This window comes from Callithrix jacchus, chromosome 4 (genome assembly GCF_049354715.1).
Source record: "Callithrix jacchus isolate 240 chromosome 4, calJac240_pri, whole genome shotgun sequence".
Lineage (NCBI taxonomy): Eukaryota > Metazoa > Chordata > Mammalia > Primates > Cebidae > Callithrix > Callithrix jacchus.
Genome location: NC_133505.1, coordinates 174567706 through 174592077, shown reverse-complemented (window position 1 = coordinate 174592077; position 24372 = coordinate 174567706). Strand labels below are relative to the sequence as shown.

At 42.9% G+C, this 24372-nt stretch overlaps 1 protein-coding gene across 41 annotated transcripts in view; it reads right to left on the bottom strand.

The window, feature by feature from the left end:
* The window catches only part of AFDN (afadin, adherens junction formation factor), a 141277-nt gene that overhangs the window by 10866 nt on the left and 106039 nt on the right, over positions 1 to 24372 (bottom strand). For 19 of the 41 annotated variants that reach the window (XM_054254634.2, XM_078370468.1, XM_035297195.3 and 16 more), the window contains 7 exons: positions 18656 to 18721; positions 18369 to 18442; positions 17802 to 17920; positions 14713 to 14907; positions 13983 to 14074; positions 13247 to 13432; positions 9568 to 10569 (listed from right to left, as the gene is read on the bottom strand). In XM_054254634.2, the coding sequence (XP_054110609.2) occupies positions 9568 to 10569; positions 13247 to 13432; positions 13983 to 14074; positions 14713 to 14907; positions 17802 to 17920; positions 18369 to 18442; positions 18656 to 18721 (1734 nt within the window). Of the gene's footprint in view, positions 1 to 7231; positions 7268 to 9567; positions 10570 to 13246; positions 13433 to 13982; positions 14075 to 14712; positions 14908 to 17801; positions 17921 to 18368; positions 18443 to 18655; positions 18722 to 24372 lie in introns of all 41 variants that reach the window. The other 22 variants (XM_054254626.2, XM_035297180.3, XM_035297194.3 and 19 more) reach the window with 2 other exon arrangements.

The window sequence follows — 24372 nt, the reverse complement described above, 5'->3', positions numbered from 1 at the left end:
AGGGATGTTAGGATGACTAGCTTTGAGGCTGTTCATGGTAGGAGAGGATGCCACTAAGAATCCAGAAGGAAGCAGTCAGGGATGCCTTGCCCCTGAGAACCACAGCTCCCCATGGGCTTCCTGCCCAAGAGGCCACAGCAAAGGATGGAAATGCTCAGCAACAATTTCATGGGTCAGGAGAAGTGATGAGAAACAGTGCAGAAACAAACAGCAAAATAAAGCAAGTGACATGATTAAATATTCTACAGAAAAGTACTTTAGGGTGGAATGTAAACTTGTATTAACATAACATGGGTCTTTTCCTTTCCAACAAAGCACAAACTAATTTATGTTAATATTTTCTAGCCCTAATTAGAAGTAAGTGCTGAGCAAGACAGTGTTACTCATGATAGAGACGGCCAGTTCTTTCAAATAGAAGCATACTGTGAGAAATCAGAACAATGATCATTTTCATAACTGTAAGTGCAGATGCTACCTTATAAATCTACAAACAGGCCCTTTCTTCTTAAAAACCTCGATTCTTCCAAATCTGGAAGGCAGTAGGCAAGGAGCCTCTCCTTGCATTCAGCTCATTAGTTACTATTCGGAAAGGAGGCAAATTAACCAGCACCAGCGTAATCAAGACAGTTTCTTTCCACTTTTTGGCTAATTCATCTATTTCCATTTCCAAAACATAACTTGTTTTGTTCTTTAAAGCTATGTTGCTTTACTCCCACTATTCACAAAGCATTAATGAAAAAAATGAGAATCTCTTAATTTACTCAAAATCATAGCTTAAAACAATATATTGAATTGTACGGGTTACTTACATTCAGTAACAGTTAAAGGATGTTTGAACTAAAATTAAAAACTTCATCACCCTGCAATCCAGTGCAAACTGTCTATTACATTAGCACTTTGATTAAAGAATGAAAAGTTACATGCTACCAAAGTAGTCTTGTAGGAAGTGATTATTTGAGGGGAGAGCAGAATAGATTAAAAAAATAACTATTACCTGATGAATCAAGACCATGCAGACTAAAAGTTATTCTAAATCAAGAACTGTGCTGGGATTTCCGAGTCAGTTTACAGCAAGCGTGAACCAAGGTTCTGCTATACGGGTAGTCCACATTCCCCAAAACAGGCGTTTTCATATTTTCAGGATACACACACACACGTTCAGGTCTTTGTGTTTATAATTTTGTACCATGAAAATGAAACTTGTATCTGAACATAAAATAGGGTTATAATACCCTTTACTTGTTGACAAATCACTGAAAACATGTCTCTGTTAAAGCCTTTTTCTCTACAGACATATATTCTGTGCATCCTCCCTCCCATGAAAAATGTCTACCCTAAAAAAATTTTAAGGACAAAATCGTGAAGAAAACTCCTGATTATATCATTTATTACAAATTAAAGACTGAATCAGAAGGTTTTGGTGCCTTTGGTACCCTAACACCTGGTTTTTAGACCAAGCGAAAGTCTCTGTCTTACGAGCCCGACTTCCTCTGGAGGAGAGCGAAGATCTCTCTCATGGTGGCAGAGTGTCTTAAACGACACCAGAAAAACCATCCGCTACAGCATGTGGTACTCTGAGAGTGCTAGCTCTGTGCCTGTAGCACAGCGCACATACTCCTTTAAGGCTGAAGTAAAACGACCATTAGTTGTAAGACCTAGAGCTCACCTGCTGAAAGGCCCTTGTGGCAGACACTAAACGGAGTAATCCCCAGGTAGGACGGCGTGGCTCCAAGTGGCCTATGACACAAACTTGATGTTCTTTTAGGGCAACTATTTTTATGCAACCAGACAAACTGTACTCCACTCTGTAATACATATATGTTGGCTTTCATGTGAACATGTTTCTGCTCCTCACCCCTTGAGTGAACAGCCCTCCTGGAAATGCACTGTGACTATAATGTGGCTTTGATATTCCGGGCAGGGCCCATTTTCATTCCAGGGGTACTCCAATTTGAATAGACAAAATACTATCCGACTTCCCACAGAGAGGTTTCTCTGGAGAAACAATTCTGAAATTAGGCTTCCTACTAATTCCTGCTTGAAATTTTTTTTTTTGAGACGGAGTTTCGCTCTTGTTACCCAGGCTGGGGTGCAACGGCGCGATCTCGGCTCACCGCAATCTCCGCCTCCTGGGTTCAGGCAATTCTCCTGCCTCAGCCTCCTGAGTAGCTGGGATTACAGGCACGCGCCACCGTGCCCAGCTAATTTTTTGTATTTTTAGTAGAGACGGGGTTTCACCATGTTGACCAGGATGGTCTCGATCTGTTGACCTCGTGATCCAACCGCCTCGGCCTCCCAAAGTGCTGGGATTACAGGCTTGAGCCACCGCGCCCGGCCCCTGCTTGAAATTTTTATGAGGCTTTTAATTCAGCCCATTCTACACCTGGGATGCTCAATAGGGGTATGGCCTGCTTCTACAGTTTCACACAAAAAACCAGAGGAAAGCGGAATGGGGGAAGACCCAGCTTGGGTTTTGTGTAAGGAAAGCAGCAGGGCTGCTGAAATCTCTGAAGACATCTTCTCACTGCTGTTACCCCCGGGGCTGGCATTTCTCCTGTGAGCTCTCCTGTCTATGTTCCCCAGTCAGCCATTTAAGGACCCATTAAACTGTGTTAACAAGACACACCTGAGCCTCGCCACTGAGCGCTTTGTCAAACCAGGTAAATTTCGAGAACGGTTCCTGCCACTATTGTGTTATAAGAACAGGCATTTTTGTGTCCTAGAACGAGCACTTAATATGAATTCAGAAAATTATGGTTAAAACCTTCACTCTCACTTGATCCATGTGATACGAGTATCCCTTATCCAAAAGGCTTGGAACTAGAAGTGTTTCCAATTTTGGGTTATTTGCATATACATAAAGAGATATCCTGGGAACAGGACCCAAGTCTAAATATGAATTTGATTTCTGTCTCATACACACTTTATACATATAGCCTAGAGGTAATTTTGTACAGTATTTTAAATAATTTTGGACATCAAACAAAACTCTGCAACCTGTCACTGAGGTCAGGTGTGGAGTTTTCTACTTGAGGCATAACGCCGGTGCTCAGTGAGTTTTGGATCTGCGATTCTGGCTTTTCAGATTAGGAATGTTTGACCTGTGCTGGCCAAGTCTCTCCCGTGCTGGGTGAAGAGACCCTGGCTCCCACCTGCTCTATGTGACACTGGGCCAGTTTCTTCCATGCCAGTTTCAGCCCTTGTGCTCTGCCATAGAACAGGTTCGTCATGAAGAAATGAGAGGAATATATGCATATGGGCAATCTGGAGCAATGAAGGCATGAGCCACACACCTTGTCATCGGGGGAAGGACTAGCTACTGCCCAAGGTGTCAGCCAGGCAAAGCTGCAGCCACAGTCAGGGCCCTCTATGGTCCTAACTGACAGGCTATTCAAGGTAGAGACAGGTTCCAAGGACAGGACAGAGTACTCTGCAGGAGAAAACAGACGTCCTGACGAATTCCAGGTGTCCCGGATTTGCCCATGGGATACAAAGGGAAAGCTCTAAAGACAGTGGGCTTTGTCATAACCTAGTGCTAAAGGAGATCCCTCTAGCAAGTCAGACTTGAGTTTGAACATGACTCGTACACCATCTCAGTCATTAGGAGACGACCTAGTAGCAGTTCTACTCTTGAGCTGCTAACAGCTCACCTTCAAGAGCTTGGGACCTTGGCCCGGAATCCGATCCCACTCACTCTGCATTACTGACTGCCTACCACATGCCAGAACTCTTCTAGACAACTTGGACAAAGGTCACCGTTCCCATGGAGGTGGTGCTACCCAGAGGAGACACATACCAAGAGTAATGTGTACAGCATGTTCACAGAGAAACGAGCAGCACACAGTGAGGCCAGTGGGTCCCCCCAATATGCAGTGGGGGCAGGTGAGCCCCTGAAAAGGTGGCATCTGAGAGTCACCTTCATGTGCCGAGAAAGCCAGCCATGGAGACAGGCAGGGACCTTCCCAGTGGCCCAGCATGTGGAGGGTCACTAGAAGGCAGGCAGGCAGGCAGGCAGGAGGGCAGTGGGTGAGGGCGTGAAGAGGGATGAGACCCAGACAAACCAAACAGCACCTGCAGGACCCGGCCAACCCTGGACTGCCTAAGTGAAAGGAGAGACTTAAGAAGGTAGTGCAGATGTTCTCGTGGGATTGCTGTATGCCACGTCAAGGCTGTCCTGCAAAGGTACTGAGGGACAGTACCAAGGGATCCAGCCAGTCTCTCGCAGGGACCCAGGCAGGAAAGGAGAGAGACTCTGGTGACAGGGGCGTAGAGGTTGGTCAGGTTGTGAGGAGGTCAAGCCAGGAGTTTCTGAACAGAGAAAAAAGGGGGTCATGGATGACTGTGAGGTTTTTTTGTGTGAGCAACTCAAAGCATCAGCTGAAATGGGGAAGGCTGAAGAAAGAATGATCAGCACTGCAGGGTGAGTTAAGGAAACAAAGATTTCACTTTGAGCATGCTGCCTTCGCAAAGTCTGACTCGACTCCATGTGGAGATTACCTGGGCAGGTGGTATCTGAGTCTTTAGTGTGCAAGAAGTCTGGACTATAAATTAAATGGGGACACTGCTGACATCCAAATGGTGCCACCGTCTCAGACTGCAAGTGAGCACAGAGGATGGAGAAGGCTGGCTCTGGACTGACAGGGGTGACAGGTCACAGAGAGACCAGAGGGAAGAGCAGAAACCAGTGCAGACAGCCTCTCAACTTTATGAAACTCAGCTGCATCCACACAGGAAAAGACCTGCCTCATTTACCTGTTACCTACCTGAAAATCCTGTGATGTGTCTAAGAAAATATCTTAAGAACCAACTGGGTAGTGTCACTCACTACCAAATATATAGTCACCCATTTGTCCTCATCTATATTAAGAAGAGAATAGGGTCTCCTAGGGTAACATGTTAATTCTCACATAGCAAGAATTCTATAGTTTTTTCTTTTGCTTTTTTTGAGCCAGAGTCTCCCTCTATCCCCTACGCTGGAGTGCAGTGGTACAATCCTGGCTCACTGCAACCTCCACCTCCTGGGTTCAAGCAAGTCTCATCCCTCAGCCTCCTGAGTAGCTGGGATTATAGGTGCCTGCCACCATGCCCGGCTAATTTTCGTATTTTAGAGATGAGGTTTTGCCATGTTGGCCAGGCTGATCTTGAACTCCTGACCTCCCGTGATTCGCCTCCCTTCACTTCCCAAAGAGCTGGGATTACAGGTATGAGCCACCATGCCTGGCAAAAATTCTGTAAATAATGAGGTGCTCTTAATAATATTTACTCAGGAAATGGGCTAAGAAATGCTCAGAAACGTGGTTAAGATAAATATTAATGCTCAAAATAATTATCTTTTAAAGAAAGAAAAACTCTAAATTATTTCTATGAAACAAAAATCTTACTGCAAGCATTATTCTTAAGCATTACTGTTTATGTGTCATAGAATTCTTCACAGTGTAAGATGCTCTTCTTTGGGCCTGTAGAGCTGGCTGGTATCTTTAGTGCCTCAGGTCAGTGCTCACCATGCCATGGATGCTGAGCAAGTATTAATATCTCACATTAAGGTGACTCTGATTAATATCTTCCAGCTACACCTATGTACACTGAAACACACAAAGAAGTAGGGACAAAAATGTGTACTTTTAAATCTTTCACGTAAAAAAAAAAATGCAGAGCTCAGAAAACATGTCTTCCAATCACCAAGGAGGGAAAGTATTTTTAAGAAAGGGCTCGGCCGGGCGCGGTGGCTCAAGCATGTAATCCCAGCACTTTGGGAGGCCGAGGCGGGTGGATCACGAGGTCAAGAAATCGAGACCATTCTGGTCAACATGGTGAAACCCCGTCTCTATTAAAAATACAAAAAATGAGCTGGGCACGGTGGTGCGTGCCTGTAATCCCAGCTACTCAGGAGGCTGAGGCAGGAGAATTGCCTGAACCCAGGAGGTGGAGGTTGCGGTGAACCGAGATCGCGCCATTGCACTCCAACCTGGGTAACAAGAACAAAACTCCGTCTCAAAAAAAAAAAAAAAAAAAAAGGGCTCACACCTGTAATTCCAGCACTTTGGGAGGCTGAGGCAGGTGGATCACGAGGTCAGGAGTTCAAGACCAGCTTGGCCGACATGGCAAAACCCCATCTCTACTGAAAATACAAAAATTAGCCTGGCATGGTGGTGGTATATGTCTGTAATCCCAGCTACTCAGGAGGCTGAGGCAGGAGAATCACTTAAACCCCCAAAGGAGGAGGTTATGGTGAGCAGAGGTCACACCACTGCACTTCAGCATGGGTGACAGAGGAAGACTCCACCTCAAAAAAAAAAAAAAAAAAAAAAAAGGAAGGCAGGAAGGAAGGTAGAGGGAGGGAGGGAGGGAGATAGGGAAGGAGGGAAGGAGGGAGGGAGGGAGGACTCCTTTCTAAGGCAATATTGCCACTGTGCTCAACTGAGGGGAAAAAAGGAAAAGGGACTATTATTTCGTGAAAAGACCATTCAAATCAAACCTTGATTCACAGGTTTAAAATGTATTGTCTGATACTAACTTTTGTCTTTAGAAGTTGACTAGAATTTGTCTTCAAGTTTATATAAATGTATCAGTCACAGTATAATTGTCTAGCAGGTGATAAAGATACCACACTCAAGCGTAACAGGCCCTAAATGACAGCCAAATTTCCCCAATATGACAATAAACACTTTGAATTTACAAAAGACCATGAGCTGAAGTATTTTTCTGCAAACTGATAAATTGGCATGGCTGATAAACTGAATTAAAATCCATGTTATATTAGTAAAGAAAACATAGAATACATGTCACTGGAAATCTCTTACTCCACCGATAGACAGTTATATCTTAACTGGCAAATAACGTCAATACCCTTTCAACTAAGTTTGTAACAACTGAATATTTAAAATCTATGTCTAATGTGGAAAGAATAAAATAATGACTCATTGCAAAGTTTACTTCATTTGTTCATGTATTTATGACTACATAAGAATACATGGAATCAATTCATGACTGAAACTGAGAAAAGGTCAAAACCAAAAACAAACAGTACACTTAGAATTAACGAAGAAAAGCAAAGAGTGACTAAATCTAGGAACATTCAAAGGCATGCTTCTAAAGTGTCAGGAACCCCATCTCCTGATGGAGGACACCCCTGCGGAGAACTGAGCTACTAAAAACATCAAACAGCCACCACTGAAAGAAAAGAAAAGCAAGACAGGAAAAAAGTACCAAAGGGAAAGAAACAAGAACATACCAAATCTAGAACAGAGATTGCTGGCATAGCAGTCTGCTGCAGGTAACAGAGAAAGAAAAAAAAAAAGAAAGATGAAGTGTGGAAAAAAAAAGTTAGGTTTAGACCTGTAATCTGCCATCGGCATATTTTGTCACTATCATGCGTCATCTGTGTTTTGACAACTTGATGAAAAAGGTAAAGAACTAGACTAACTTCTACTATTCAGAAATAGAAAAACACTCACATGGAATTAAATGAGTTTCATCATTAGGGTAATAGAAAATAAAAAACAGCAAAATTTCCCTTAGCTTTCTTATTTGGAGACCAAGATACTAATTGTAATAGAACTACTAAGCAAAAAACAAATATTTTTTTACTAAATTATCATAAGAAACTTTCCAAATATCATAATTCATACTAAAAGACTTTGAAATATTCAATGTTTTAACCATTTGAAAAAACTGAGAGACTCAAATAAAAGTTTAGTTCTCACAGAAAAGAATAACTATAGAGAAACTGCAGGGCATTTGCTAATTCTTCACCATTTTCAGGATACAACAGTGAAGAGTGCTGACGCTGTTGATTTATCTGCTATACACAACAGCTGTACACTCAGAGTTGAAAATGCAGTGAAGGAAAGGCATCCTTTCGGCTTCTGGGGTGCGGGCAACACAAGGCTGAGCAGGTCCTTAGGCTCCTAATGAATCCATCTTAGTGTACCCATGAGTGACACTGGCCAGGGCAGAGGAACACACACCTGGTGCCGGTAGGCCCAGCACCTCCCAGACAGCTCTCATGGGGAGAGACAATCACTCCAAGAATCTTCAACAGGGAACAGAGTACTTTTAAAGTACTGTATTTTTGAAGCTATTTTAAAGTTAAACTAGCTATTAATGTAGTGGCTGCTTTTTCAAATAAAAACAGTGCTTACAGTAAACAGCTAGCTACTCATCGGAAAGTTTACTACTGATGACTTGACAAATACTAATAACAGTAGTAAAACAACGTAATAATTCACACTTCGGCCTCATTTAAGAAACTTACGAGTCTAAGGGGACTCAAGCTGAGTTTTGGGGAAAGTTTTACATATATACAGATTTTGGCTGAGATATGTACCTATTAAGAAGTATGTGAAAGAGAGACATTTCAGAAAAAATTCACAGAGCAAAGTGAAAAAGAATCACACTGCTGGGCTTTAAGGATCTAAGGACTCACAGATTATTATCTAAGTCAAATTTCACTGTGAGGTAAAAAGATCAAAATATCTGACTAATAGCTCCTGGTAGAGCTTTACTATAAACAGCATAAAAAAATAGTTGAAGTTAGAAACAGAATCCAGGAGATAAAAAGAACATGGCTCTGGCCATCTTTTCTCAGAATACTGCATTCTGTTTAAAAACTAAAAAAAAAAAAAAAAAAAAAAATCACTAAAACTCATGAACACAATATGGTCAACAGCATTCTCTGTAAATTAATATTAATAGTAACCAAATTAGTAATAATAAATGCCTCTTAACAGTTGTTTTTATAGAGTAAGAAAGTCTTGCCTTTATCTAAGATTTTTGCATAAGTTTGTTAAATGAATTTAAATTTTACTTTTGTTCTTTCATTTAAAACAAAAATCATTTTTATAATATGGAGAAATAAGAATAAAATCAGCTCTCAATATATTTATGTTACAGTTGGAATGTAGCTGTTTATTACCTCAATAAACGCTTGCTTCTTCAACAGTACAACTACTGCGACGATTCTATTTTTGGTAATGACTGTAAATGTAATGATCTGAACAGTTTCATTTGTTAACCACCAAAGTGCTGACAATCAAGACCGGGGGCCAGCCAATGACCTGCCCTATGTTTCTGTAAATAAAGTTTTATTTGCACATAGACACGCCCATGTGTTTATGTGTGTCTGTAGCTGCTTTTGCACTACAATAGCAGAGCTGGGTGCTGCCAGAGTCCACATGGCCTGCAAAGCCTAAAGTATCAATCTGGCCCAGGAAGAAAAATTTTGCCAACCCCGGATCAAGATTATTACTGGTCATTAACAAATACTTGCTTTCTCAACTGAAGTGTTAAGGAGAAAGGTAATTTTGAGTTTGCTAATGAAAACAATCAAGTTCCATCTGAATTGGATTTAATACTTGTTTGTCAAAGCATGTATCAAAAAATTTAGCCTTATAGCCCTGACTCATTTCTCTACGACATCAGCCAAAAGTAATACATACAATAAAATAGTATAAAGCCAGGGGCACTTTCAATCCTTATCAGGATCAGGGCCTAGCTACCCCGTAAGAAAGCCGAAGAAGCTAAGAAAACAGGGCCCACGGAGAGGCAGAGCCAAAGCACTCCCTTTACCCTCGCTCTTCGTTCAGCCTCCAGGCGCTGCATGATCAGCATGGTGTCCACATCATCATCCTCCTCCTCCTCGTCGTCTTCGTCCTTCTGCTTCGACTCCTGGAGTCGCTTCTGGAATTGCCACTCCAGCATGAGCTTGCGCAGCCGGTCGCTCTCCTCGGCGCTGCGGTCTGGTTTGCTCTGGAGCTCCTGGATCTCCTTGCTCAGCATGTCCACGATGTGCATCTGCTGCTGCTTCTCCAGCTTCTCCTTAGCGTCGCGCTTCCACGGGTCAGGGGACAGACTGTCCCCCGAGGAAAGCTCCTCTTTGCTAACTGTGATGTACTGCAGGTCCCTGCGCTCGATGGTGCGGGGCTGCTGCTGAGGCTGCAGCTCCCGGATGACGGTTTCTTGGGGCCTCTGGAGGGTGGTAGGCTTTTCGGGCTTCATCTGTTGTGTGGTGAGGGGAGAAAACGGAGCAGGGTTTAGGGACTGAGTGCGCATCTGGCCCAACTTCCTCTCCTGCTCTCTCCGCTTCCTCTCCCGCTCCTCTTCCAGGCGGGCCTTTTCCTTCTCATACCAGCGCTGATGCTCTTCCCTCTTTTTCCGTTCTGCAGCAGCCACCTGCGCAGACGGCAGTCCTATCTGGTTGGCAGAAGGAGGTGGTGGGAGAGGCAGATCCATGGACATTCCATCGAAATCACCGGCATAGTGGACGGGAGGTGGCGGGGGTGGCGGAGGCAGGTCTGTTCGGAGGGGCTGGGAGACGGCCACAGGGGTGGCCGGTATGGCTGCTGGTGTTTTCCAACGGCCAGGGCCGCTTTTGGTCAGCGTGGAAGCAGGGGTGACCGGCTTAGAGGAATGGTTCAGGTGCTCTTGGCTAGATGTACTGGAGTCCAGTGAGGAGCTCTGATTTACCCACATATCACTATCGGACTTGCGTTCTAGAGCCACCTCTATTCGATGCCGCTCAAGCTGGTAAGTTTTATCTTCTCGAAGTTCTTCTTGGGAACGTGTAACACGCTGGAAAAAGAAGAAGAATTGTATTTTGGCCATTTACTAGAAATTACGAAATATCCACAAACATTGTATCTTCAGACAGAATAAAAACTGTTGAGTGTACAGAAAGAGACTGAGACTACCCTATATGGCTCATTGGCTAATGTGGAGTAACAGTGAATGCACCTGTAAAAAGAACAAAAAGCGGCTGAGCATGGTAGCTCACACCTAATAATGCCAGCACTTTGGAAGGCTGAGGTGGGTGGACTGCTTGAGCCCAGGAGTTTGAGACCAGCCTGGGCAACACAGTCTCTGTCTCAATGGGGCAAAAAAAGGCAAAGCTGTCCTTTCTCTCTGCATAGAGGCCCTTTGGTGCCAGTGGCCATCCTCAACCTCCTGCAGTGCCCTTCACCATCTCTAGTGCAGGGCCAGACATGCGACTTGGACTTCAAAGCAATGAGTGTGATTGGTCGTATTATGTAAAAATCAACAATGGGAACTTCTCTAATTTCTATCACGAGTAATTACTAAATCTTAACCATTTAACCATCTGTGACTTTCTCAATTTTACAAGCTGAGGACTGGCTTCCGGAGCTCTTTGACAGAGCTGTGCACAGTAAGGCAAGGACAATTCCTATACATTTGAGATACAAAGCTCTACAATGTATTGGTATAAATCTGTTGAATACAAAGGTGTGTGTGTGAGACAGAGAGAGGAATGACCCTGGGGGGGCGGGAAGAGGGGCAGAGGGGGAGAGGGGGAAAGAGAGAGAGAGAGAGCGCACAGACACACACAGAGAGAAAGACTGAAATGAGTACACTTTTCCCAAAGGGCTAGTCTGAAGGCTGAGAAACGGCATATCTGAAAGGAGTCTATTCAGATAAACACGATCACTATGAGGTCTGCATCAAACATCTTTTTGCTGCCCTGTTAATGAGTAGAAATCAAAGATGTAAACTGGGAAAACAAATTGTTTCCTTTTTCTCAAAAAGCAAACCAACAAGATTTGGTGTCGTTTCAAAAAGCAGCAGTCTCAAAGAGAAACGGAACGTTTACTCCTAACGTTTCGCTGGAGCTTTACTTAGTACAGGGAAACAGTCTCCTTACTGGGGTACGAAATCCATGGACCACATAAAAACAGAGACTGTGCCTACCACTGCTCCCTGCCGCTGGAAGGGCTGAACGGAGTCACTCTTCTGCTCCTGTAAGACTCTGCACTAGCCCTGGCTGCTGGCTCCAACTCTCAACCTCCCTGCTTCAATCCCATCATAATTCTTCAGTCATTCAACACTCTGGCCTCAGTTTCTCAACTTTCTCCTCTAGGTTTTGTTTATCCATGTTGTGAGGTAGAAACAGGTAGCAGCTGTATACTATGAATGTGAAGACTTAATGGCATCCCCACAAAACAGGAAATAATGTGTGTAAAGATGGAATTCCAACTACAAATTGGGTTGTCTTGAACTAGGAAGTGGATCTCCTAAGTTCTAACAAAAGATACGAGAAAAACTAGGGCACAAAATTACTCTATTTTTAAAGAGAAATTTGGGGGAACACACATTCTCCCAAAGAACTCCAGCTTTAGGTGACAGAGGACATCCAAAACTCCCAAGACTGGGCCTAGGCGATCAGGCCCACCTAGGAAAACAGGAGGAATGACCAGCAGACCAGACAAAAGGACAAGAAATCTCCTGATGGCCAACATTTGTGGCCTGAAGAGCCCTTTCTGCCCTCAGAAAACAGGCTCCTCCTCATCCGTATCACAGCGTCCAGCTCCTCAGTGCAGTCCTCTCTCCTCTGCCCATTTTACCCATTTTTCAAGGCTCGGCTCAAATCCCATCTCAACTCTGAATTTAGTCTTTGCCAACCACTCTAAGAATATGGATCTTCAGAATTCCCGCAGTGTTTGCGATCCAGAGCATGTATTTGTTAGAGATCCTAGACTGTTCCTTTAAGCACACCTTTAATTTCTTCTCCCAATCTTTCACCATGCAAATAGTTACCTTTCTAAAAAGAAAACCACATTTGATTACGTTCCCCAGCTTAACAACTCAGCACGGCATCTCCTCTCTACTACTGTGGACAAAATCCAAATTCCTGAGCTGTCATGTCATGCCCTTCTGTCTGGCCCCGCCTACCTTCACTGCCCTAGATCCTGCCATTCCCTTCCCTCCGCCCAGGGTTCCTGATGAACTACTGCATCTCTGTGCCTTTCCCTCCTCCTGGAAGGCCCTTCTGTGCACGCGGCTGTGCCCAGGTTCTTGTCCAAGGCTGAGAAGCTCTGTCCCCCACTGGGACTTCTTCTCCTGCAGCACTGACCATGTTGCTGTCTGATGTGTCCATCTCATTTCCCTGCCACACCATGAGCTCCCACAGGCAAGGACAGCGCCAGGTAGAAAGAGTGCAAAATATAACACCTGAGTTCTAATTTCTCACTTCTAAATCAGTGAACTTTGTCTTAAAAACTGTAAAGTCTTTATATTACTAACATTTTGTTAATCAAACATCAGAGAACAAAGAATCCTTTTTCTTATTAAGTATTTGATTCTATCCCCCTTTTTCCTCAAACTTTACCACAAAACCATTAAAGAAAAAAATAAAAGGGCGACAATGCTGTTCTACAGAAAATATCAGTTGTGTCTTAGAACTCAGTTTTCATTCCTTGAGAGGTGAGACAAGTGTGTGGAATCTTTGATTTCTAACCTGAATTGCAATACTGGAATGATTACTGTCTGTGTGCGTATGTGGCTTTTCTTCGTAATTTGGCCACTGGTTCTGAGGAGGAGCCATCCGATCCTGGGATTTGGAAGCTGGGAAGGTGAAATACTCTCTGGTGTACGTCTGAGTGGGGATGGGGTAGGCTTCAGGTCTCGGCGGAGGACTCTGCTCCTGTCAAATGTGAAGAACAAACAAAAGTGAGCTTTTTACAACCATACAGACTAACTCTAACCGTATGGTTTTTACAACCATACAGACTAACTCTAACTGTATAGTTTTTACAACCATACAGACTAACTGTGACCGATGGTTGTAAAAACTAACCGTATGGTTTTTACAACCATACAAATCATTTTCAATGATCTGTTTTAAAACTTGAAAAACAGTAAATATGTTCAGTACTGCATTAAAAAGTGTTTGATCCATACTGAGAATAATAACATCTCATTTTGCCCAGACTTAATTTAAAACTGGTTTACCTAATATATTAAAAAATCAAGAGATAAAACACTGCAGATTTAGAAATTATGATCGACGCTAACTCAGAGTAAAAACTGTACTAGATAACTGAGCTGTTCCAAGGTAGATAAAACACTGCAGATTTAGAAATTATGATTAATGCTAACTCAGAGTAAAAACTGCACTAGATAACTGAGCTGTTCCAAGGGACACCTAAGTATGGAAGTGCAGTAAAAGCCTTTTGCCCATCAATCAATCAGACCTCGGTGCAGAGGTTCCCAGTAGAGACAGATGTTATCTTCGCTGCTGTTCCAGAGGCATATGCACCTTTCCCTCCAGGACTAGGAGGCTGATCTGTTCAAGCCGGGGGGGGGGAAAAAAAGCTTAATATTACATAAACAAACTACATATAACATAAAATCTCCCTAAAGGCCTCATTCATTTTCATACTGCTAGTGAGGGGTCTCACATAGAGACCAAAAAAAAAAAAAATCAAGGCAGATGAGAAATCAGGTCTTGTCATATCCACATCTATCTGTAGATCATCAGAGCCCAGAGCTACAAAGAAACCTCTGTAACTCGGCGTACCAGGCCCGGGACTGGCAAACATTTTTGGTACCAGGCCAGAAAGTAAATACTTTAGGCTTTGTGAGCCTTTGTCTCCTGCTGCATATCCTTCTATTATTTATTCTGCTCTTTGCTAACAACCCTTTAGAAATGTAAAAAATATTTTAGTTCCTGTTGGTAATTTTCCAACCCCAAACAGAGATGTTACTGATGTATTTGCATTAACTGAATCTAAAGTGTTTCCGTCTTAGTTTTTGTTAGAAATGTTACTTATGATATCCCTCATGAAAACCATGCCCTAGTTAGCCAATGCTTGCAGAGAATAAATTTAATGTAATAACTAACAAACCACAAACTGCCTCCTCTCCTCTCACTTCAGACTGTGACCGTGAGTGTACTTAGGAGCAAGAAAGCGTCCCTCTTACTTGCTACGTTGGGGCTGGAGCGGTGATCAGCTCTGTTTTTCATCAGTCTATCATCACCAGGCAATTTCTTTGGTTCACTATATTCTGCCCAAGGCAGCTGAGGACTCTCAGGAGACCCATTTTGAGCTGAATTATTATAGAGCTCAAAGCCTTCACTCTTTGGTCGGGGTTTACCTGAGCCACGACGATCTGAAACTGGAATCAAAGCATATTCAGTATCTCTTAAGATTTTATTTTCAACACCCTGATTATCATTAAAATTCCATAGAATGGTTCTTAGCATAAGAAATAAGGTGATTTTCCCTATAAAGGTCAGTTCTTTCTACAGAATCATAAAACAGCTCTTAAATAGATACTGAGAATAAAGAAAATATTTTTACTTAATTGGTAACGACGAGAAGATGAACACTTTCAAAGCTTATTTTCTCGTTTGTACGTAACAAATCTAAACATTTTTAAAGTACATTTTTTAAAAAAGTTAAAGATAAACACGCTTCCCTGACTTCTTAGAGAAACATCTGAGCTCTTAAGCCCCCCGTGTGGTTGTCCTGAGCAGCCGTCACGTGGCGTAAGCCTTCTGCTCGTGGCTGGCACTGTCAGTTCTCCTCCCTTTTGCCTGCTTACCCAGGTTTATCATCTACTGTTCACAGCTTCCCTCTGTGCTTTCTAACACGTATATTCTAGTTTGGTTCTTTTAAGTGACGGTAAACTAAGAAATCAGACAACCAAGATGTTAAGTTCTATGTAAAACACATGCTGAGCAAGGGAGACAACACCACACTAGGTTTCGTTGGGATGCCCCTTGTGTGCTGTGTGTCTGCAAGGTTTTCTGACACCTTGGTTTTAGCTGTGATTTGTTATGTAAGGTACCAGCTTGAGGTTCTGGGTTGTGAAGTTTCTAGAATCCTACCTTATGGAGGAGAAGGCCATTAAGGTCATATTAAGAAGCCTATGTATACATTTTTTTTTTTTTTTTTGAGACAGAGTTTCGCTCTGGTTACCCAGGCTGGAGTGCAATGGCGCGATCTCGGCTCACTGCAACCTCCGCCTCCTGGGTTCAGGCAATTCTCCTGCCTCAGCTTCCCGAGTAGCTGGGATTACAGGCATGCGCCACCATGCCCAGCTAATTTTTTTCTATTTTTAGTAGAGACGGGGTTTCACCATGTGGACCAGGATGGTCTTGACCTCTTTACCTCGTGATCCACCCGCCTCAGCCTCCCAATATGTATACATTTAACAAGGTGCATTAAGACTGATTTGGAAGGCATATAATGATTTAAGAGAGAATATGAATCATATAATGGTTTTCTCCTATTGTGTCTGAACTAATTATTTTAAAAGCCCCAAACTTACACTGATTTTATTCTGAGATTCTTTTTGATGTAGCTATAAAACCACAGTTCCCAAAAATAAATTATTTAAATAACTAAGATTTTTAAGTGAATTACCGTCATGCACCAAATAAGCCCACTTTGGCAAATGAACCACACCCGTGACAGTCGTCTCCTAAGATTATAACAGAGCTGAAAAATCCCTATCTCCTAACGATGTCTTAGCCAGTGTAAAGCTGTAGTACAACGCATTCCAAGTGTCTGTGGTTACGCCAGACTGCCCTGCTAGCTATATGTAAGTAGAGCTCATAGTTATACACGCTATATAATACTTGATAATGTAATAATGTAACGTAATGGGTTACGATTTGTCTATTTTACTATACTACACTTTTTATTGTCATTTTAGAGTGTACTCTCTTTACTTATAGAAAAAAGTTAATGGTGAAGCAGCCACAGGCAGGTCTGTCAGGAGGCCTTCCAGAAAAAGGCATCGTCATCACAGGAGGTGATGGCTCCATGGCATGTCACTGCCCTGAAGACCTTCCTGTGGGACCAGATGTGGAGGTGGAAGACAGTGACCCTGATGATCCTGACCCTGTGCAGGCCTAAGCTAATGTGTGTGCTCATGTATGAGATTTTAACCAAAAAGACAAATTAAAAAAAAATAGAAAATCACTTATAGAGTAAGGATATAAAGAAAATATTTCTGTACAGCTGTACAACATGTTTGTGTTTTAAGCTAAGTGTTACTACAAGAGTCAGAAGCGTTTTTAAAATTTAAAATTTTACATAGTAAAAAAAAGTTACAGAGAGCTGTTAGTTTATTATTAAAGAAAATTTTCTTCTTTAATTTGAAGTGTGCAGTGTTTATAACGTCTGCAGTAGTTATGGTCACGTCCTGGGCATTCACATTCACTCACCACTCACTCGCAGACTCCCCCAGGGTAACTTCCAGTCCTACAAGCCCCACGTAGGGTAAGTGGCCTGTTACAGGTGTAGCACTGTTACTCTTATACTCTGTTTTTTTTTACTATGGTTTTTCTATGTTTAGATATGTTACTGTTGAATCATAGTTGCCTGCAGTATTCAGTACAGTGACATGCTGTACAGGTCTGCAGCCTAGGAGCAACAGGCTACACCATCTAGGCTTGTGTGAGTACAGTGTGAGGGGCACACAATGATGAGATAAACTAAGAATGAGTTTGTCAGAATGGATCCCCTTGCCAGGCAATGCATGACTGTGTACCTAACGAGATCATCATGTCCTATCTCAGCATATGCAGGACTAAAGGAACTACTCAGATACAAATAAACGCATATTTCTTCAGTGAAGAACTGAATGTACTCTTTGAACACCTGAAATCCTGAGTTTGCCTATCAAAGCTGAAAACTGTTCATTCATTCTCTAGTTTTTTCCCAGTTCATCCTTAACGTGTCACATTCACTCTCTTCTGAGCACCCACCATGTGCTGGGCCTACGAAAGCTCACCAGCAGTCAACCAGCCCTGTGAGGGTGAAGCTGAACGTCTCCTGATGACAGGGAGAAGACCTGGTGACACATAGTGTGGGCTCCAAAGACAGCCCACATGGGAATCCCAGGCACTGAGCTTAAGCACTCTCATCCTCCATTTCCTTATCTTTAAAAGCGGGGCAACAGTAACACCAGTACCTCCTCCATGGGGTTTTGTGACTATGCAAAGAGGCCATGACTGTAAAATACAGAGTCGTGGCCACTGCTTCCCTACTGGTCCTTACTTCTCTGCATCATGGGGGATGGCTGATTGAGGAGGGTGGCCAGACCGTGGTAGATGGCACCCTGCTTTGCTACTTCCAGTGTCACCACAGAGCTTGTTCTTGTCATGAGTTCTGCTGCCCTAGGAGAAGAAGATTACACATGTAAGAAAAACAAAATACAGTGCCTGCTCTGTCATGAATAACTCATGTTCATGTTCCAGCCTCATCTATTATTTTGGGTAACAGCTCTGACTTTGAGACAGCTTACTCACTACCCGTTTTCTTCCTCTGAGAACTGACTATGAACACAGGCAAACACATCTCCTGTCATTAAGAACAGTAACGTAATATTCAGAAATTCAAAGAAGTGTCAAGAGTATGTTTCTTTCAAGTTTCAAAGAAACTGTACTAGACTAAAATATGTATTTATAATTCGGTAACAACTGAACTGTCACCTACACTAACAAAGGTAAACAGTAATATGAGCATAATGTTTTAGCATAGTTCTCATCTTCCAATTTCAAAACTTAATGCAAAAATCACCTAAAAATGCTAATACTAAGCTTCAAACAAATAAATCAATGATACCTTTCCTGAGAGAGCCCAACCAGACTTCGTCCATCCACACTGAGGAGCTGATCACCTGCAGCTAGACGTCCATCCTAGGCACATCCACAGGTGTGTGCATGACATGATTAGGGGGTGGACAATGAAGGGAGAAGGGAGGAAGAAAAGGTAATGATGAGTACATATCCTATTCGTTCTTCCAACAGACACTGTACAGTGTTACATAACTAAAAGTAGCAGCAGAATCTCTCACATCATTCGCTGAATATGGCACACTGAAAATGTACTTCCTTCAAAATGATACTGACCACATCTGCAGCACCTCCTTTCACAACGGACTTCACATAGATTCCTAGTTTATCTTGACCAGCACCCTATGCAAAAACAAGGCGAACATACTGCATTGAAAATACACTGTAAGAAACACATGATGTACACAGATAACTGCAACAAACTGCTTCTCATCTTTACAAGGAAAGTCAGTTATTCATGCACTAGCTAATGATGAGACTAAAGTAGAGACTTGGAATCCTGAGGTTAGTTTGAGAGTCGCTCTGACAGCTCCAAGTGTAAGTGAACAAAAAGCTACTTGCATGATATATACTGTTAATCATTTTAGTACAGTGTGTTTACATTTCACTGTTTACCTGTGTCCTCCCTTATACCCTTGTTCTTTTCATACATACCATTTAAGATTTTAAATGATAAAAAAATTTCTTGTGGCAAACAATAAGAAACTTAGAGAAAATAATCTGTATTATAACATGTACTGTAACAGTAAATAAATATTAAAGCAACAAAACCCAATTCACATAGAAGTGATGTATTATGAAAGAATAATAAACTTCTGTCAGGTAAATTTTAAGTACTATATACAATTATTTTCAGAATCATCAATATTCTACTTGGATATCACAACTATACTAACCCACCCTAACCCTGTAACAATCAAAACTGTGGACAATTTATTGCAAAGTTCAAAGAAAACAACCCTACGCATGAAATCTTAGATATTATGGATAGTACTGCACAACTGAGCCTAATTCCTTAGGTCACAACAATTGAAGGTAAATACAAATCCATTTCAACCGTTACAAGGCATTGCATGCTAAGAGGAAAAATACAGTACAGAAAGGTGCAAAGCTGTGATTCAACAAATGACTTAATGAAAATTGATTTTCTATAACACCCTAGAACTATGTAATTTTCACTTGGAAACCACTCACATCTATCCCATTCGGTTAACAAGTTAAGTTTATAGAAGACAGCCTGACTGGCCAGCACTGCTGATCCTGACTCCCTCCCCCTCCCCTCAAAAACGAAACAAAACAAAATACCTGTAACAGGTCAAATTTTGTAACCATAAAACCTTCCACTACATACCTCATTTTAAAAACAGTATAATATTTCCTAATTTAACAAAGCAACTCCATTCTGGAAAGCAGTATACTTCAAATTTCATGTGGTTCCATTATCTGGGAACTAAGTGTATAAAAGTTCTAAAGAACGCAAAATCAAGTATTATCCTTTGCAGCTTTGATCTGAATTTTCAGTCTGTTCACTTCAACAACCCTCTGTGTCTGTCCACACATCTCTCCCGTGGATGCCTTCCACTCTAGCCCCTACACCCTGTCCGTGTCTGTCCACGCATCTCTCCCGTGGATGCCTTCCACTCTAGCCCCTACACACTGTCCGTGTCTGTCCACGCATCTCTCCCGTGGATGCCTTCCACTCTAGCCCCTACACCCTGTCTGTCCACGCATCTCTCCCGTGGATGCCTTCCACTCTAGTCCCTACACCCTGTCCGTGTCTGTCCACGCATCTCTCCCGTGGATGCCTTCCACTCTAGTCCCTACACCCTGTCCGTGTCTGTCCACGCATCTCTCCCGTGGATGCCTTCCACTCTAGCCCCTACACCCTGTCCGTGTCTGTCCACGCATCTCTCCCGTGGATGCCTTCCACTCTAGCCCCTACACACTGTCTGTGTCTGTCCACGCATCTCTCCCGTGGATGTCTTCCACTCTAGCCCCTACACCCTGTCTGTCTGTCCACGCATCTCTCCCGTGGATGTCTTCCACTCTAGCCCCTATACCCTGTCTGTGTCTGTCCATGCATCTCTCCCGTGGATGTCTTCCACTCTAGCCCCTATACCCTGTCCGTGTCTGTCCACGCATCTCTCCCGTGGATGCCTTCCACTCTAACCCCTACACAGTGTCTGTCCATGCATCTCTCCCATGGATGCCTTCCACTCTAGCCCCTACACACTGTGTCTGTCCACGCATCTCTCCCGTGGATGCCTTCCACTCTAACCCCTACACACTGTGTCTGTCCATGCATCTCTCCCGTGGATGCCTTCCACTCTAGCCCCTACACACTGTGTCTGTCCACGCATCTCTCCCATGGATGTCTTCCACTCTAGCCCCTATACCCTGTCCGTGTCTGTCCACGCATCTCTCCCGTGGATGCCTTCCACTCTAGTCCCTACACCCTGTCCGTGTCTGTCCACGCATCTCTCCCGTGGATGCCTTCCACTCTAGTCCCTACACCCTGTCCGTGTCTGTCCACGCATCTCTCCCGTGGATGCCTTCCACTCTAGCCCCTACACCCTGTCCGTGTCTGTCCACGCATCTCTCCCGTGGATGCCTTCCACTCTAGCCCCTACACACTGTCTGTGTCTGTCCACGCATCTCTCCCGTGGATGCCTTCCACTCTAGCCCCTACACCCTGTCTGTCCACACATCTCTCCCGTGGATGCCTTCCACTCTAACCCCTACACACTGTGTCTGTCCATGCATCTCTCCCGTGGATGCCTTCCACTCTAGCCCCTACACTCTGTCTGTGTCTGTTCATGCATCTCTCCCGTGGATGCCTTCCACTCTAGCCCCTACACTCTGTCTGTTCATGCATCTCTCCCATGGATGCCTTCCACTCTAACCCCTACACCCTGTCTGTGTCTGTCCACGCATCTCTCCTGTGGATGGCTTCCACCCTCACCCTGACATCCCTCTGTGTCTGTCCACACATCTCCCCCATGGATGGCTTCCACTCTCACCTCAAAGCACATCTCTGGCCCAGTCCCAGATGCCTCATGGCCCACTTGCTACCTCCCTTCAGAAATCATTCAGCACAGTCCACACACCACAACAGCCAAATGCAACCTGTGGTCCTTGAATGGATCCTTTTTGCCAGAAAAAAGCATAACTGGGACAGCTGGCAAAGACTGAGCCTTCTGTAAATTAAAAATTTCAAAATAAAAGAAAATATATAGCAGGCACTCAATAAACAGCAACTTTCTAAATTTTAGCAAATCGCTTAGCAAAAGAATAATAAACATGCTTTTCGCCTCCCTACATCTATGGCAATACTGGGTTTCCTTGAATCAAGGGAACCATGACACACTATGGGAAAATACTTCGAAGACACAGCACCTGCCCCACCGCCCATATCTGTTAAAGCAGGTAATCTCTCGCACATAAGATAATTAACTGAATTTATTTACGCATTTAATAATTTTATGTGATTCATGAATAACTGTTTAATTCTGTGCCTCAGCTGTTTAAACGACAATCTCATTCACTGAGCAAATGTCCATCGTGCCTGTACTGTTCCAAGCTCCACGTGCGCATCAATGAACAAACAGACAAAACCCTTGCATCATGGAGGTGCTGCTACTCTTCAGGCAGTTTATTTGTAGTCATCCATACGAATTCTTGTTGGACTGCTGAAAGTCTTGCTTTTTTCCCCTGAAAATGCTGTATGCCTATTCCCTTTTTAGTCAGGTTTTTAACAAGTTCTACAAGCACTAGTTATTTTTTCCTCTGCTTTCTACCTGACAGAAAAGCAATGCTTATTGAATGTGAGAATGCCAACTGTCAGTGAGAATGGGCACTTTGCAACATTTTCACATGGCATTATCTTCCGCTTAATATAACCCTGACCTTGTGATGTAAAGAATAAAAATCATCCCTTTAATAAGATAGCCAATTATTACCATCTCTGACAAGAAACATGTTTAGCAGTAATACTAGTAATATATCATTTTTAGTAACACTATTATAAACAAGGAAATGCCAAATATATATTTTAAAACAATAAATCAAGCCTCCTCTTTCCATTTCTGGTATTCTTTGCACAATCACAATTTTAAAGACCAAAAAACTGGCACGTACTTAAGACAATCTGCACTAACAAAATCCTCTTTTTAAAATCATAAAAGAGAACGATGAGAAAGTGAGGGTGGGACTGTCTTGCTTCACCCCGCACGCGTGGCTGCCGTGGCCTGTCAGTCAGCTCTCCCGCCACTCTCGGTTTTCATTTTCACAAGAGGTCTTGTTCCAGCTTCACAATGAACCTCAGTCTCGTGGCACTGTCACCTCATTTTCAGCTCCTTCATTCAGAGCAGTCATCACGTACCTGAGGGCAAGCACTAGGCTCTTTTCCTTCCTAGCACCCTACACAAGCAGACAGCTAATGTGCACACTGAAGATGTGGACTCCGTGTGGACGACACATGGCATTTAAAGAACCCAAAATCCTATACCATTTTATGACAGCTGATTTATGATACTGTCATAAATAAGCAATGTGAAATTTAATGCCTAAATTTAAGTACTGAAGCAAAATTGATCCTGTACTACTGATATCTGAACGCACTATCTACCTTTAAATAGGTTGCAGCTTACATTATAAATTTCAGAAAAATTCTGGCAAAATGAGGATGCTCTCATCTTAACTGATTTTCTGGTCCTTACGTCCACTTATGTTTCCTGAAGCACAGCTCAGATAACACTATCCTGAGCAGACTTTTCTAACTGCCAGCTGCTGTAAAAATCCACAGCAGCTTCCTGCACAAGGTATTCACGGCTCCGTGAACCAAAGTTCAAGCTTAAACCTCGCTCATCATTCTCCCGTCGAATCAGACCTCACCTCCTCCCACTCTAGTGTTCTTGACTTAGTTGATGTTCTCTCTAGAGCAACTGTCTTTCTGATGCAGGGGACATGCCAAATCCTCTCCGTCATTCATCTCCGAGTTCACCTGCCAGCCCACTCACCTTCCCAGAGCCAGGGAAGGTGTCATCTCTTCTTCACTAATGCTCTCATCGCGCTGGATTTTCTTTGTTCTTTTTGAGCAGTGAATCACTGTGCCCTGCGTTACAGCTACCTCAGCAAATGGCTCCTTCCTCCAACTCCACTAGAAGCTTCTTGAGTATAAGGAGCTCTATCCCTTCCAGAACAGCTTCTCAATTAGGTTGACTTATAGTTTACCAACACTGATCAGTAAGAAATTTGCTCAATTTCCTGTTTAGTAAGTTAAGAAGCAATTGATATGCCCATTGTATATGGGTTAGCAATAAAACTGTGAAATTACTAGTTTAGAAAGATAGACAGACAGAAAAGTACTTCAGGCTGTGGTACCCAATGTGCCCTTTTAGGAAGGAATCTCAAATCTGTGATTGTCGGAAAAGGCACAAGTAAGGCAGATTCTATTTTTCTTATATATTCAGAAATTATCTGAATTCTAAGTTAGAATCACTTCTTTTAGTTCCAAGTAAACTGAATTTGTAAGTATATCTGTTTGTCACAAAAGGAGGTTTTCATTTAAGGAAATAAGCATTCATGATAGAGCTAGGCATGATGCACTCATCCCAACACTTTGGGAGGGCTGTGGTGGGAGGTCTGCTTGAAACCAGCAGTTCAAGACCAACCTGGGCAAAACAGTGAGATGCTGTCTCTACAAAAAAAAATATAAAAAGCATTCATGATTAGAGACCTCAATTCAAAACATCCATTAAAATCTAAAAGGTCTATTCAAGGTTGGCCATAAAAATTGAATTTAATTAAAAGTCAAGACAATGCATCAAGAAATAGATTTTGAAAATACTCTTAGAGACAGGAAGACAAAATGAGGCGCAAGTAAAGAATATGGACCTGGATGATTTAAGAGGTGTCCACATTGTGGCTGGCATTTGGACCTCTACGTCATGGACTGCTTCAGCTTCACAGACGTTTCTGCGGATATATTCCTT